We start from the raw sequence: 15,029 nt of genomic DNA, 5'->3' as shown, positions 1-15,029 counted from the left end.
CAACCTGTCTGTAGTCTGGATCGCCTCCCCACGCGCGCGAGTGGTGGGGCTGCCCCATCGATGTCACCCTGTGTCCCCCCCCCATACACACTATGGTCCTTTCCCTTCCTTCTCCTGAATGGCGGGATGAAAGCTGTGTGGTCTGGCCAGTGACGTCCCAAGAGATGCTTCCTTGTCCAGGAACCCCGACGGCAGGACAGAGAAGGAAAAGAGGGAGACAGCACATGGGTGGAGCTGTGGTCAGGGATTCCCGGGCGTGGGGTGTAGGGGTAGGCTGATCAAACTGAGCTAGTGGTGAAGAGAAACTCATAACCGTGCAGCAGTTTGCGTTATGTGGGCTAGGAGAGCGCAAGTGCCTGTGTGTCACAGTGTGAGGTCGAGAGGAAATAAATATCTGTTCCATGGTGCACGCTCCTGTGCTCTAGCATATCCAGAAACTTCTAAAGAAGGACGGTTGAGCCCTTTCCAAATAATTGTGTTAGCTGGCTCAGGACAGGGAGATCGTGAAGTCATTTTTGCTACAGTCACCATTTAAAGCAGTGTATCAGAAAGGAGGTGGGGGCTGTGGAAGGAGAGGTCCAGAAGCCTGACTCAAGCGTGTCTGGATTGTGTTTGCAGGTGGGCGGATGAGTGTGTGTGTAGGGTGGATTAACTATGTGCATGTATGTTTCATTCTGTCACTTTGGGTCCCTTGTGTCATGCTATGGTGTGTCACTCTATGGCATGTGTCAACCTGTGTGTGTCTCTAGCACAGGGAGTCATGGAGATGAGCCAGGCTGGTTTCTCTGGCAACTAGACTCAGAAAGGATGGAGCAGAGGAGCAATTGTCAGGTAATGCTCCTGAAAGGAACCTGCAGCAGCAGGTTTTTTTTTTTGTTCTTGCTGCTGGTTTTTTGACAGGATCTTGCCATGTCACCCTACCTAACATGGAATTTTAATGCAGTCGCCTGGCTGCTGGGACGTGTGCCACCCTACCTGCCTAGCTCAAGACCAAGGAATCAAGCTACAGAGAAACCCTGTCTTGAAAAACCAAAGAACAAACAAAGGAAACCAGGAATAAACCCAACACTCAGGAGGCAGAAAGATCAGAAGTCCAAGGTTATCCTCCACATCCTTGCATACAGAAGATACTCTCAAAACACAAGAGCAGTACCAGGCATGGAGGCACACGCCTTTAATCCCAGCAGCTGAGAGGTAGAGGCAGGCTGAGTTCTGTGAGTTCAAGACCAGCATGGTCTACATAGCAGATTCCAGGATAGTCAAGGCTTCACAAAGAAACCCTATCTCAAAAAGTAGAGAGAGGGGGAGGGGGGGAAGAGAACTTGCTGCTCTCCAGAGGACATGAGTTTGTTTCCCAGCACCCAAGTCAGGCAGTTTTATAACTGCCTATAACTCAAGTTCCAGCTTCTTCTTCTTGACTCCAAGGGCATCCACATGTGAATGTGCACACATGTACAAGCACATATACATTATATACATAAGTAAAAAGCAGGTGAAAGTGCTTGCTGGCAAACCAGATGACCCAAGTTCAATCCCTGGGATTGATGAAAGGAGAGCTGACTTTAAAAACTTTTAATCTCTACATGTGTACACACACACTCTAAATAAATACATGCAATCAGACCAGTAGGCATGGTGGAGCATGCCTATGATCCCAGCACTTGGAACTATGATATAATAAGATGGCTCTAGGGTTTATCTGCGTAACAGCTCTAGCTATCCTGGAACTAGCTCTGTAGACCAGGCTGGCCTCGAACTCACAGAGATCTGCCTGCCTCTGCCTCCTGAACCAGAGTAAGGGCCCCTATTACTGCCACTACTGCCCAGTTTAATGGCCCCAAATTTGAGACAACCCTGAGATAGGTAGCAAGATCCCACCTCAAACAACAACAAATTAATAATTAATGAAAAAGTAGTAAGTAAATCTCAGACCAACTCCGTCTGGTGGTACATGCCTGCCAGATCCAGAACTTGGAAGGCTGAGGCAGGAGGATTAAAAAGTCTTGCAGAAAACAAAACAAAACAAAAACCCAAAAAACCACCAGGCAGTGGAGGCGCACACCTTTAATCCCAGCACTCGGGAGGCAACGGTAGCAGATCTCTGTGAGTTCGAGGCCAGCCTGGTCTACAGAGCGAGTTCGGTACCAACACAGCCATCTGGGGTACATAGTAAAATCCTATCTCAAATTCAAAAGCAAGCCCAGTGGTATTTTGTGGGGAAAGGAGAGGGTCTTTTTGTTTAAATTTTTTTATGTATATGAGTATTTTGCCTGCATGTTGCATATGTGTGTGCAGTGTGCAGTGTCCTATTGCATATGTGTGTGCAGTGTGCAGTGTCCTATTGCATATGTGTGTGCAGTGTGCAGTGTCCTATTGCATATGTGTGTGCAGTGTGCAGTGTCCTCAATGGCCAGAAGGGGCTTTCAGATTCCCTGGAACTGGAGGTACAGATGGTTGTGAGCCGTTATGTGGGTGCCGGGAACCAAACCCCAGTCCTCTGCAAGTGCTCTTAAATGCTGAGCCTCTTTTACTATTTATTTGTTGAGATAAGGTCTTCACGTAGCCTATGCTAGCCTCAAATTCAGATATAGTCTAAGCTGTCCTGAACTTCTGACCTCCCTGCCTCCACCTCTGAAGAGGAGATTAGAGACCTCATTACAGATGGTTGTGAGCCACCATGTGGTTGCTGGGAATTAACTCAGGACCTTTGGAAGAGCAGGCAATGCTCTTAACCTCTGAGCCATCTCTCCAGCCCCAGCCCAGAGTATTTGAACTCAAACTCTATGTAGGTCCTTTCTACCTATCAGCGGCTCAGTGGGTTGCCAGTCTGCAGCAGAGCAGGCTGAGGTCCCTTTTCAGAATTGATGCAGAAAGAAACTGAGTTTTAGGTCTTGCCTGCCACCCTTTTGGGACCTCTTGTTTCCATCTCTTCTGGCTTTTAGTATGGTGTCTGACTAGATCACCTAGGTCTGATCCCAAAGAACTTGGCTCCCAGAATTGATTGGACTTTCCCACTGAAGTGCGAATCACCCTAAGGAAGAAATGACCAGTACATTTAGTTACTGTTCCTGGGGCACTTGCCTTTCATTGATTTCTTAAAATCACCTTTGTGTGTGGGTCTGTGTGAAACACCATCACATGCATATCAGAGAACAACTTGTAAGAGTTGGTTCTCTCCTTCGATTATACAAGTCCCAGGGTCATTAAACTTGGTGGCAGTTTCCTTTGCTCACTGAGTCATCTCACTAGGTGCGAATGTTTTAAAATGAGATCTACATTAACCCAAGGGAAGCTTGGTGGAGTCATTGTTTGTGTTTAAAGGAAGTGTCCTTCCTGGACCCCATCTTAGCCTAGTGTACTTGCTTCCTCCCAAGACTCCTTCCTGAGGGTTAATATGGAGGGGTCAAGCATCTTACACAGGTCTAAAAGCTAGGAGTTTCTGCAAATATGCCCAACATAAATAGGTCAAAGGAATGAACAATATACATGGGTAACCTGACTTTGTATCCAAGAAATTTCTGGGAGCTGGAGAGATGGTTCAGAGGTTAAGAACACTGGCTGCAGGCTGGAGAGGTGGCTCAGCGTTTAAGAGCATTGCCTGCTCTTCCAAAGGTCCTGGGTTCAATTCCCAGCAACCACATGGTGGCTCAAAACCATCTGTAATGAGGTCTGGTGCCCTCTTCTGGCCTGCAGACATACACACAGAAAGAACATAATAAACAAACAAACAAATAAACAAATAAATATTAAAAAAAAGAATACTGGCTGCTCTTCCAGAGGTTCTGAGTTCAATTCCCAGCAACCACATGGTGGCTCACAACCATCTGTAATGAGATCTGGTGTTCTCTTCTGGCCTGCAGGCATACATGGAGGCAGAACACTGCACATAATAAATAAAATATTTTTTTAAAAAAGAAATTTCTCACCACTGAGGCCTGGGTCACATACACCTTCGCTTCCCCGCCTCCCCACCCCCAGCCCAGGATAGGGTTTCACTGTGAGGCCCTGGCTGTCCTGGAAGAACTTGCTTTGTAGACCAGGCTGGCCTTGAACTCAGAGAAATCTGTGTGCCTCTGCCTTCCAAGTGCTGGGAGACTGCTGGGATATAAAGGTGGGCATCACCACCACTGCCTGGCAAAACCAAAAATCTTTACAGTGGCTTAAGAGGCCTCCTTGGATCTGAGTTCTTTTAGATCACCCGTTTCTTCCCAGTTCTTCAATCTTAAAGCCAACCAATTTCCCCCTGGAGAATTACTCCCCTCACTGGCCTTTCTATCCTTTGGAAATACCAGGCATGTTCCCTTTTCAGGGCCTGTCTTGGAATTTTGTTATTGTTGGTGTAAGGCAGGGTCTCACTATGCATCTCAGGCTAACCTGGAATTCACCAAGTATTCCAGGCTAGCCTCATAGCCTCGAACTCCCTGAGGTCCATTTGACTCTGCCTCTCCTGTGTTCAGACTAAAGGCATGGCCTAGAGCTGGTCTTGAATTCTCTCTTTTCAAAATTTATTTGTCAAATTTACTTATTTTTCTTTATAGTATGAATGTTTTGCCTACATGCATGTATGTGCAACAAACCCATGCTTGTTGGATCCATGAAAGTAGGATTGTGAATGGTTGTGAGCCCCCATGGGTGCTTAGGATTGAACCTGGGGCTTCTGCAAGAGCAACAAGGACTCTTCACTACTAATCTCCCCAGGCCCCTGGCCTCAGGTTCCTCATTAGGTGCTCGTTACCTAGAGCTCTCTGTCACTTGTGGCTACAGTTAACGTCTGAGGATTGAAGCAGAAACGCAGCAGCAGCAAAACAGGCTCATTGGAATAGGTATAGGGGACCAGTGATCCAGTGGGGGGAGGGAACTTCGCTTAGACCTTGGGATCTAGAAAGAGCTTGTAACCAGGGCTCAGAGTTCTTGCATTTGAAGCCCAGGCAGGCAGCAAGCACCACCCTTCCGGCTGGGAATGGGCAGCCATCCATGGGCCTCTAATGGACAAGGGGGTAAAATTCCCAGGGTGATTTACAAGATTTGGGGCAAACTGCTGAATGTAGGGGTTTCCTTGGCGTCCAGCAGGTTTGTCTACAACATCTCTGGCGCCTCTGGGTGGTAGCCTTCGGTACTGCAATGGAAGACCAGTGAGGTGGAGGGAGGCAGCACAGTTGAGCTCACCGCCACAGGCGCATCCATCCCTCCAGGGCCTATAATTTGGGTTCCCTGGGCTGGCCGCCCCTATCAGCGGCTTAGCAACAGATGAGTCACCCAAGACCCCAGCCAAGGCAAACATCAGGGAAGGGGAGGAGGAGGAGATTCCCGAGTGTAGCCTGGCTTTAGTCACCGCCTCAGTTGCTTGATTCCCCCATCTCCAGAGGCCCCCACTCTTTTATTTGACGCTCCTCCACCCTTCAGGGCTTCGATGATCTTCCCACAGGGTCTTGCTACACTCTTCATCTTCATGAGAGGAAGAGGAGCCTTCTACTTTTCTCATCAAACAGAAGGTGGACCAGGTTGCTCTTATTTCCTCCCTGCGGTGATGGCAGCCCCCTTTTCTTCCCCCTCTTGTCTTGGTCCCAACCCTTGTCAAGGTCTCTCTGGTTCCTGCCCCTCCCCTTTCTTGGAGCTGGCTGCGTGCTTGGGGTATTAGGCAATGGGTGTGCACCCACAGCCCTCTCCAGGCCCCGCCTGTCCCACCGCCCTCTAGCTGCCTGTGGGTCAGTGCTCAGGCCAGACGGTCGGCAGGAGGGCACCGCAGGCCAGTTCAGGCCACCCACTGCCTGCTATAGCCTCTATCCAAGAGCAAGGATGGAGAACTGCAAGGGTTATCTCTTAGACTTGGGACAGTCCAACCTGGGGAGCCCCCAGGTCACTGAGAAGTTGAGCCTCTGGCTGCTAATCTTCCTTCCTCCCATCAATATTGTTATTATTGGTTTTTAGAGACAGGGTCTATCTACAGAGACCTGGTTGTCCTGGAACTCAGTGTGCGGACCAGGCTGACCTTGAACTCACAGAGATCTACCTGCCTCCACCTTCCAAGTGCTGGGATTAACTTTGTGGGCCACCACTCCCCAGCTTGCCTTAGCCCCTTAGTTGTATCTGACTAAACGCTGGAGCCACACAATGACAGCATCAAAGAGGGGACAAATAGAAACAAGACAAAATAAAATTCAAAGCATGAATGGGACCATGGGCCATGTGGAGAAACACAAATGTCCAAGAGATGCTGATGGAGGAAAGGGTGTGTGAAACGTCCTTCCAGGGGCCTGGGTGAGTCCCAGGCTGACAGGCAGGAAGAAGGATCCTGGGTTCTGGAGTAAGAAGGGAAGATACCAAGATAGTATTTTTCCATCTTGGAAGTCATACGTGATTTGGCCCTCTTCCCCTAAATAAGGAGGTTTAGGAGGTCTTGGACTGCCTTTCCCTACTCCAGAGGTGGTAGAATCAGAAAGAGTACCCTACTGTGGCCCAGGCTGTCTAGCATACTGGCTCAAGCACCCTTCCCTCCCCAGTACTCATTGAGTAGCCCGGCAGACCTAACCTCCTCTGTACTGTTTAGACACCTAGTCAGCGGTGTCCCTTCAGCACAAGACAAGACTTGCAAGAATGCAGACTGGCGCTGGCTGCCCAGCATTGCTGCTTGCCACCACCAATGGAGAGGTGGTTGTGGCTGTGGGTAGCAGCCCTGTGCTTCTGTTTCCTGGGGAGTCGTCCCTGAGTCAATGTGCCTTGGGTGCGCAGGGCCAGCCATGCTGTGCTTGGGGCTGCGGTCTGGCAGAGGCTGGGGGTGGTTGGGAAGCCTGAGGCCCCTCTCTGGCAAAAATAGTCCGCAGTGGTTAGAGCTAGAAGGGTGAGTCAGGCGGGAGTGCGGTGGCGCCTAACCCCTTCGCTGCCGCCAGAGGTAAGGCATTTAAGCCTCTGCCTGTGCGCACCTAGGCAGGCCAGGTTCTTTTCTGGCTGCCCTGGAGTTGGGCTCCCTTTGGGATCCCAAGGCCTCCCTCAACCCTTATGAAGCAAATGTGCGAGCAGGGAGCAGGAGCATGAATCTGGGTCATCTCAAGCGTTCAATCAGGAATTCTGGTTAGGCGACCCCTGGAGAGAATGCCTAAGCAGAAGGAAAGCGAAGGGGCGGAGTGGAGATCTTTGGGGCTACCCGAGCCTTTGACAGAGGCCAAATTCTGAGGCCAAAGTTGACCCCTCCCAAGGGGCAGGCGCGTGGCTTCGAGGTGGGCGGGAGCCAAGCCGCACTGTGGCTCCTCACTTGCAAGCTCATAGTGCCCTGGTGCGCACAGGCTCGTGGGCTCTTCAAGAGACTGTCAAAAACCCGAAGGTCTCCCAGCTCTGTCCTCAGGTCCTCAGCCTGTTAAAGGGGCTCTCCAGTCACCCACTCTTAGTGTACAAACGGAGGCAAAGAAAAACGATGGAAGATACTGCCATTGGGACCAGATCCTGGCGCCTTAGTCAGGGTCACTGCACTCTCCAGACAGCCTCGGCGACCCCAGAGCAGGTGAGAGGAGCTCCGGCCACTTTCCCCCTGAAGTGGAGCTGATCGTGATCCCGGGCGTCGGGGCAGAGGGTATGCGTGTGTATGCGTGTGTGTGTGTGTGTGCGCGCGCGCGCGCGCGCTTACGCGCGCTTTTGGGGGAAAACAGCTGCGTTCCCCTGGTCAAGGCAGGGGGTGGGGTGCGGGTGGGGTGGGGATGCCTCGGGCTCTGGGAGGGGCCGCAGCTCCGTCAGCTCCAACAGAACCACCCGTGAGTTAGGTCGAGCCCAGCCAAAGCCCCCGGTGCTTTGTCGCGGGTTCGCTAGCTAGCTGTCTCGATCACTCCCTCCCTTCTACCCTCCCTTCCTCCGGGCGGCCGCGGTAACGCTGGAGAAGCGGCAAAGAGGAGTGGCCCAGCGCTGGAAGAATGCTGCTCTGCCGAGGGGGCCGAACGCGACCCAGTCTCCCCACGGTTTAAGTCGCACAAGCGGAACCCAAGTAACCCAACTGCGAGTGTTGTGGATCCTGCACCTGAACCGCTGGAGGTAATGGGAAGGGAGAGAACAGGGTGGGAAGAGACTAGACAGGCACGCGGACAGACAGACAGACAGACAGACAAGCGTTCACCCTCAAGAGCACAGACTCCCCGAGAAAGCCAGAGATATCGCTAGAAATACCTACAGAATAAAGGAGTGCCTTCGGACTTAGAGGGCAATGGACGCTAGCAAAGGGGTGGGGATTGGGGTGAGACCCGTGGGGACAACACGGGTGGCGCTCTCCAGTGGAAATTTGTAGTTGGGAAATGGGGGTGGATGGGAAAGTGGACTCAACTAGAGGGTTTGCCGAGGGTACCTGGTTTCTCTGTCGCCTTTGCTTCACCTGACCTTTTCCCCTGTTGGGCGTAGAGATCAGAGTGTGGATTAGAGCGCCTGGTCTCGGACCCTTCTAATATAGCTTGTCTGGTAGTGCCAGCACTAGGAGGCGACACCCCTCCAGGTGGTGGGGAACCCCCTTCTGATCCCTCCCTCTAACCCTGTGAGGGCGGGTAAATCAGTCGTGGGGCCCTCAGAGAGGGAACAGTTGGTGAGGAGGGATCGAGGGTCTGAGAGGAACTGTCTCAAGTCCGCATGTGAGTGTCTCAGGACCCTGCGACGTGTCTGGCTGGGTCGGACTCCAGGGGCATTCCGAGGGTCCTGAGCTGCTTGGATTCTTCCTCTTTGAAGGGTTCCAGAATCCAGACACTGGAAGTCAAGGGGTGACTATTATTGTTTAGTTTGGGAAAGGGTGAGAAAAGCCCGTGGGGCCACATTGGTGGCTTAGGGAACATCCTTCGGTTCCAGGGAGCCATTCTATTCTTCCCGCAGGCGCTGACAGATTCGCCCACCGGAGCCTCCGGGCTTCGACATGCTGGAGGAGCCCCGGTCTCGGCCTCCGCCCTTGGGCTTCGCGGGTCTCCTGTTCTTGGCTTTGTTCAGTCGGTGAGCATTTTTCCAGTTTTGGGGAAAAGCACCGACCTGGGCTAGAGGGTAGCTGGGGGGCGTGTGACTAGACCACAGACCCCCAAGACGGCTTGTCCCTTGTTCTCAGGGCTTTAAGCAATGAGATTCTGGGCCTAAAACTTCCCGGTGAGCCGCCGCTGACGGCCAACACCGTGTGCTTGACCCTGTCCGGCCTGAGTAAGCGGCAGCTGGGCCTGTGCCTACGCAGCCCCGACGTGACGGCGTCTGCGCTGCAAGGGCTGCACATCGCTGTTCACGAGTGTCAGCACCAGCTGCGCGACCAGCGCTGGAACTGCTCGGCACTGGAGGGCGGCGGCCGGCTGCCGCACCACAGCGCCATCCTCAAGCGCGGTGAGCCTGTCCGGGTGGCTGTCTGTGCTGCCGCCCAGGGGTTGGGGGCAGGCCGAGGCTCGCGGAGGCGGGAAGGGACCGGTTCGCGGCTGCGGGAGGGGCCTCTCCGGGAATTTCCCCAGGAGCCGCGCTCAGCTGGGTCTGGTCACCCGTCTGGGCCTCTGCCTGCCTGCCTTCCACCTGCGTTGCTGGCGAGGCATCTGGGTCCCTGCTCCCCCTACCCTAGGGCCTTCCTTTTCTGCCTCCACCCAGCTCGATCTGGGATCCACCTGTGAACAAGAGATGCCCCCCAACCCAAGAAGCTTCAAACACCCCCTCTACCCCCTATTTTCTCTCCCCTCCCTCTCCACCCAGACAAGCCCAGACGGGTGTCCCCAGAGTCTCAGCGGGGGTGGGGTGACGCCCCCAACCGTTTAAGGGTTAAACCTGCTCCCCTAATTGCTGGGGTTCCCAGGAGCCAAAGCTGGGAACAAAGACCCTGATGGCTTTGAAGCTGGGGAGCAGCCCCCTCCTCTGTGCTGTGGGGGCCCCAGGTGTCCCTCACCTGAGCAGGTGAGGAATGGCTGGAGGGGCCTAGAGCAGGTCACTGCTGGCCTGGTCTAGAAGGAAAGGTCTGGGAGGCTCCACTGTCTTTTCCTGTGCTCAACTGGAGTCTCCTCCCTGAGGAGTAAAGATCCAAGGGGCTCAGTCCAGGGTAGAGTAGTGCTTTGGGGACTATGGGGTTAATAGGCAGCTGCCATCTGCAGGGGAATTCCCAAGACGTGTGCAAACAGCTTCACCCTTGGATGGTTGGGGGGATCTTGAGGCTGGCCCTGAAGTCCTAGATTCCCTGGTAAGAGGCGCCTGGCCTCTGACTGACTGTCTTTCATCTTCTCAATACTCCAAAGAGCCCTTGCTTAAAACTGAGTGAGGGACCCTACCTTCTCTGCAAAGCCTGGTGTAGTGGGAGGGGTTGATGCCAAATGGTGAGGATGTCTCTCTAAGCCTGGTAAAGATTGGTCACCCAGAGCCTCCTCCTTGGTGACCCCCAAAACATAACAAAGAGGCCAACCTTTTAAAAGGGCCTTGGGGAAAACCTCCTCCCAGTGTTTTATAAGGTAATAGCAGGTTAGAATAAACATAAAGGGCAAATATAAAACTGGAACCTGGGAAGGGGGTGGGCAGTCCCTGTGTTAGGATTGTTACTGCAGTATTACATGGTAGCTTGCATAAGACTCATTTAATAAAGAGAACCCCCAAACTAAAGGCCCCCCCTCCATCCCTCACCTCTTGCTTACTTCCCTGCAGGGTTGGGGAATTTCTAAGGCTTTTAGATGTAGAACTCCTGGAACATACCTTCAAAAGTCCTCAGGACTCCCTCCAACCCATTGAAAGCCCAGAGGGCTCTAGGCCAGTGGTTCTCAACCTGTGGGCTGACCCCTACAGGGGGATGCTGGACTCCTTCACAGGGATCACATAGCAGCTATCCTGCATGTCCGCTATTTACATTATGATTCATAACAGTAGAAATTGTGGATATGAAGTAGCAATGAAATAATTCTATAGTCCAGGTCACCACAACACGAGGAGCTGTATAGAAGGGTCCCAGCATTAGGAAGGCTGAGAACCTAGGCTCCTAGGCTCTCTCTTACATTCTCTTACATTCACACCCCAAAATGACAGATTTACAGAGGTTTGGCTTTAGCGATAGCTTGACCCCATGGGTCTCTTATTAGAGCTGAGGGAACTGAGACCTGGTGCTATTTCTTGTCTCAGGACATTGTACCAGATCACTCAGAGGGGAAATGATGGAGTTGGGATTCAATTAGAAATTTCTGACATTGGCTGGCTGGGCAAGGTGGTGAGTCACACCTGTAATCCTAGCACTTGGGAGGCTGAGGTAGGAGGTTTGTCAAGAGTTCAAGGCCAGCTTGGACTCCGTGGCAAGACCCTATCTCAGTGTATGAGGATGATGAGGGTGGCTGCTTGTTTTTCCCCACCTGCCTTCTCTCCTCAGCTGCCTGCAAGCCTTCTCTTGACCCCTCACACCCATTTCCTCCTCAGGTTTCCGTGAAAGTGCTTTCTCCTTCTCCATGCTGGCTGCAGGGGTCATGCATGCTGTCGCTACAGCCTGCAGCTTGGGCAAGCTGGTGAGCTGTGGCTGCGGCTGGAAGGGCAGCGGTGAGCAGGACCGGCTCCGGGCCAAGCTGCTGCAGCTTCAGGCACTGTCTCGGGGCAAGAGTTTTCCACACTCACAGTCCAGCCCTATCTCCGGCTCAGGGCCCAGCCCCGGCCCCCAGGACACGTGGGAATGGGGCGGCTGTAACCATGACATGGACTTTGGAGAGAAGTTCTCTCGGGATTTCCTGGATTCTAGAGAAGCTCCACGGGACATCCAAGCGAGAATGAGAATCCACAACAACAGGGTGGGGCGCCAGGTGTGTGTGTGTTCTGCGGCTCCCGTACTGTCTTTTGTTTCGAGATGGGGTCTTGCTATGTGGTACAGGCTAGCCTCAAATTCGGAACCCTTCGTCTGAGTGCTGTGATTGTGGGTGTGGCCACCAAACCCAACTTTTCTCAGTCTCTCTTTCCCTCCCTCTCTCCTGAGAGGCCCCACAGAGTAATAGGATGAGGTATGAGAGATGATCACCACTTGTTACTAGCAAGCTTGTCACTAGTAAGTCACCCAAAACATGTTTAGAATCTATAGGAAGCTGCCTGATGGTACTTATCATATATTAAGGCTGAGGTAGCACATAGTATCAGATTTTATTGTTTTTTAAAATTTATTATGTATGGCAGCCTGGTCTACAGAGCAGGTTCCAGGACTGACTTCATAGCTTCTGAGAAACTCTGTCTTGAAAAACCAACAAAACAAAACAAATTTAATGTGTATGGTTGTTTTGCCTGCGTGTATAGGTCTGTGCACCACTGTGTGCCTAGAGAGGGTATTGGAATCCCTGGAACTGGAGTTATAGACAGTTGTATATCACCATGTGGGTGGTGGGAGTTGAACCCAGATTCTCTGAAAGAGCAGCAGCCAGTGTTCTTAACTACGCAGGCACATCTTCAGCCCCGCGTAGAGTGTATGTGCTTAGTGCTTGGCTCATTGCATAGAAACTGCTCCAGCAGCTACCTTCCCCACACTCCGTTGCTCTTACCGGTGTTTACTCTGGAAAGAGCGCTGGCCTTGGATTTAAGACAACTGGAAGTCATCTCCTTGCTCTGTCACGAGCTAGTGATGAAAGATGAGCAAACCCCTGTGGCTCTACCTTTACAAAATGAGGTCCTTGGGCTGGTGGCTAACTTTCCTGACTGTCAACTCTTCAGTTAGGTTCCCTCCCTTCTCCTGTCTTCCCTGCTGTATTCATTTGCCACGCCCTCCATCTCTTCTCTTGCTGTTCTGATGTTCTAGGTGGTAACTGAAAACCTGAAGCGGAAGTGCAAGTGCCACGGCACCTCAGGCAGCTGTCAATTCAAGACTTGTTGGAGGGCAGCTCCAGAGTTTCGGGCCATCGGGGCAGCATTGAGGGAGCGGTTGGGCAGAGCCATCTTCATCGATACCCACAACCGCAATTCGGGAGCCTTCCAGCCCCGCCTACGTCCTCGTCGTCTCTCAGGAGAGCTAGTCTACTTCGAGAAGTCTCCCGACTTCTGTGAGCGAGATCCTGCCGTGGGCTCACCAGGCACTAGAGGCCGGGCTTGCAACAAGACAAGCCGCCTGTTGGATGGCTGTGGCAGCCTGTGCTGTGGGCGTGGGCACAATGTGCTCCGGCAGACGCGGGTGGAGCGCTGCCATTGCCGTTTCCACTGGTGCTGCTACGTGCTGTGTGATGAATGCAAGGTCACAGAATGGGTCAATGTGTGTAAGTGAAGGTGAGCCTCACCTCGGGACTAAGGAAGAACAATGTGTGGTGGGTGCTCCTTTTCAGCCCTTTGCTCTGATTTCTGTCCAGGGATAATCATGGTCCCCGGAAGCTCAAAGTATCTACCTGGAAACAGCTTTGGGGGGAGTAGGGTCAGGTGAAATCTGCCACGAGCAGCCTTTTGTGGGGGAAGTGGTCATCATATTCTGTTCTTAAACACCTGAATGGACTAAGATAAAATGTACTGTATTGTTCCTCTCTTCTCAACCTCTGGGGTCTGTCTCTTGGGCCCAGATTTATACTCCTTTAGATAGGGAGGCTATCATTTAGCCTCTTGCCTTCCTTGAAGGTTAACACTGGACGTTGTGTGGAGTCATTAGATCTGTATATAGAAAGAGACCACACCAGGCGGTGGTGACGCACGCCTTTAATCCCAGCGCTCGGGAGGCAGAGGCAGGCGGATCTCTGGGAGTTCCAGGCCAGCCTGGTCTACAAGAGCTAGTTCCGGCACAGGCACCAAAGCTACAGAGAAACCCTGTCTTGAAAAACCTAAAAAAAAAAAAAAAAAAAAAAAGAGAGAGAGACCACCTCTTCCTATTTGTGGTCCTCAAACTCCTCCACTACAACCCAGAAGAACCTCCTCTTGTGGGGCCATGGGTGACAATAATGAGAGACTTCGGTTGAAAAAGGACAGACGACTTTCCTCAGAGGGCTGTCTTGTCAGGTGTATAGGGAATTGTTCTCGTTCCATTCAGTTGTTGAGAGGGTCCCTCCAAAGGGAAGGTTTCGCTATGACCCATGGAAGCTCTTTTTTCTTCTTCAGCAGGAAGGGTGGGAATGGATAATTTATTGTACTGAGACATATTCTTGGTTCCTGTTTGAAACTAAAATAAATGAAGTTACTGGACTGGTTGCTGGTGGGCGCAGATGGTGATGTCTAGCCACACTTGGGGCAGCAGCCTGTGGTTTTGTTGTGATTTTTGTTTTTTCCTATGTGAAGCCTACACTCCTGTACTCAGTGACTTTTTATGTATATCCTGCTGATTTCCAAAAAGGATTTGAAATGATGCTCAGTGACCAGTTCAGATTTTTAGTCTGTAAACCAAGGTGGGCTTTGGGGTGGCAAGATTTATAGATCCAAATGTACCCAGCCCCTGCTCAGCCTGAGCCCTCAACCCCTGGCATCTGGTATCTCCTTCATCATTACTTAGAACAAAATTTGGCAACTTTTTTTTCCCTGCAAGAGGGCTAGAGGGTAAATATGCTAGGTTATTTATATTGTGGTCTTTAGGCCATCTACTCACCTCGGCCATAATTGCTCAGTTCTGCTGTTATAGACCCAAAATAGTTATGGTCAGGGGAAGGGACAAAAGCAGACACAGGCTCCATGTAAATCGATGGGTATAGCTGTGTTCACTACACTCACAAACTGGTGTGCAGGGCCAGACTGCTCCTCTCTGTCATTTGTTGACCCCTCTCCTATATAAAGTCGCATCTGCTCTGGGGCTTTCAAGTCTTAAATACCACTTAACAATGAACATGAACGTAGAAGAGCAGGTACAATTGTCTCTAAGTCTGAGCCAGAGAATTTGGGGGTACATGCAAGGCTGATGGGAAAATACGAAAGGGTTTTCTATCTCAAATTGCAAGTTATATATATATATATGTGTGTGTGTGTGTGTATATATATATATATATATATATATATATATATATATATATATATTGCCCTCATTCTCCTGAATACTGGGATTATAGGTGGGCCCTACCAGGCCTAACTAAAATGAGATTTTTTTCTAGCAAAACTAGTATTTTCTGTCATTGAATTATTTACATATATATTGTTCTTTATTCATTGTTCTT

At 51.4% G+C, this 15,029-nt stretch overlaps 1 protein-coding gene across 2 annotated transcripts; it reads left to right on the top strand.

Annotated features, from left to right (window-relative positions):
- Positions 1-7,598: 7,598 nt before the first annotated feature.
- Positions 7,599-13,717, top strand: Wnt10b (Wnt family member 10B). Of its 2 annotated transcripts, none has more exons than XM_075960566.1 (5): positions 7,599-8,016; positions 8,836-8,949; positions 9,059-9,321; positions 11,365-11,738; positions 12,716-13,717. In XM_075960566.1, exons 2-5 carry the CDS (start codon positions 8,876-8,878, stop codon positions 13,172-13,174), a joined length of 1,170 nt encoding a protein of 389 aa, XP_075816681.1. In that variant the 5' UTR covers positions 7,599-8,016; positions 8,836-8,875; the 3' UTR covers positions 13,175-13,717. The 2 variants fall into 2 exon arrangements, with proteins under 2 accessions (XP_075816681.1, XP_075816682.1); XM_075960567.1 differs by lacking the exon at positions 7,599-8,016 and adding an exon at positions 8,537-8,600 and having other exon boundaries at positions 12,716-13,289.
- Positions 13,718-15,029: the final 1,312 nt, after the last annotated feature.

This window comes from Microtus pennsylvanicus, chromosome 2 (assembly GCF_037038515.1).
Source record: "Microtus pennsylvanicus isolate mMicPen1 chromosome 2, mMicPen1.hap1, whole genome shotgun sequence".
Lineage (NCBI taxonomy): Eukaryota > Metazoa > Chordata > Mammalia > Rodentia > Cricetidae > Microtus > Microtus pennsylvanicus.
This window is presented reverse-complemented; position numbering and strand designations above follow the sequence as displayed.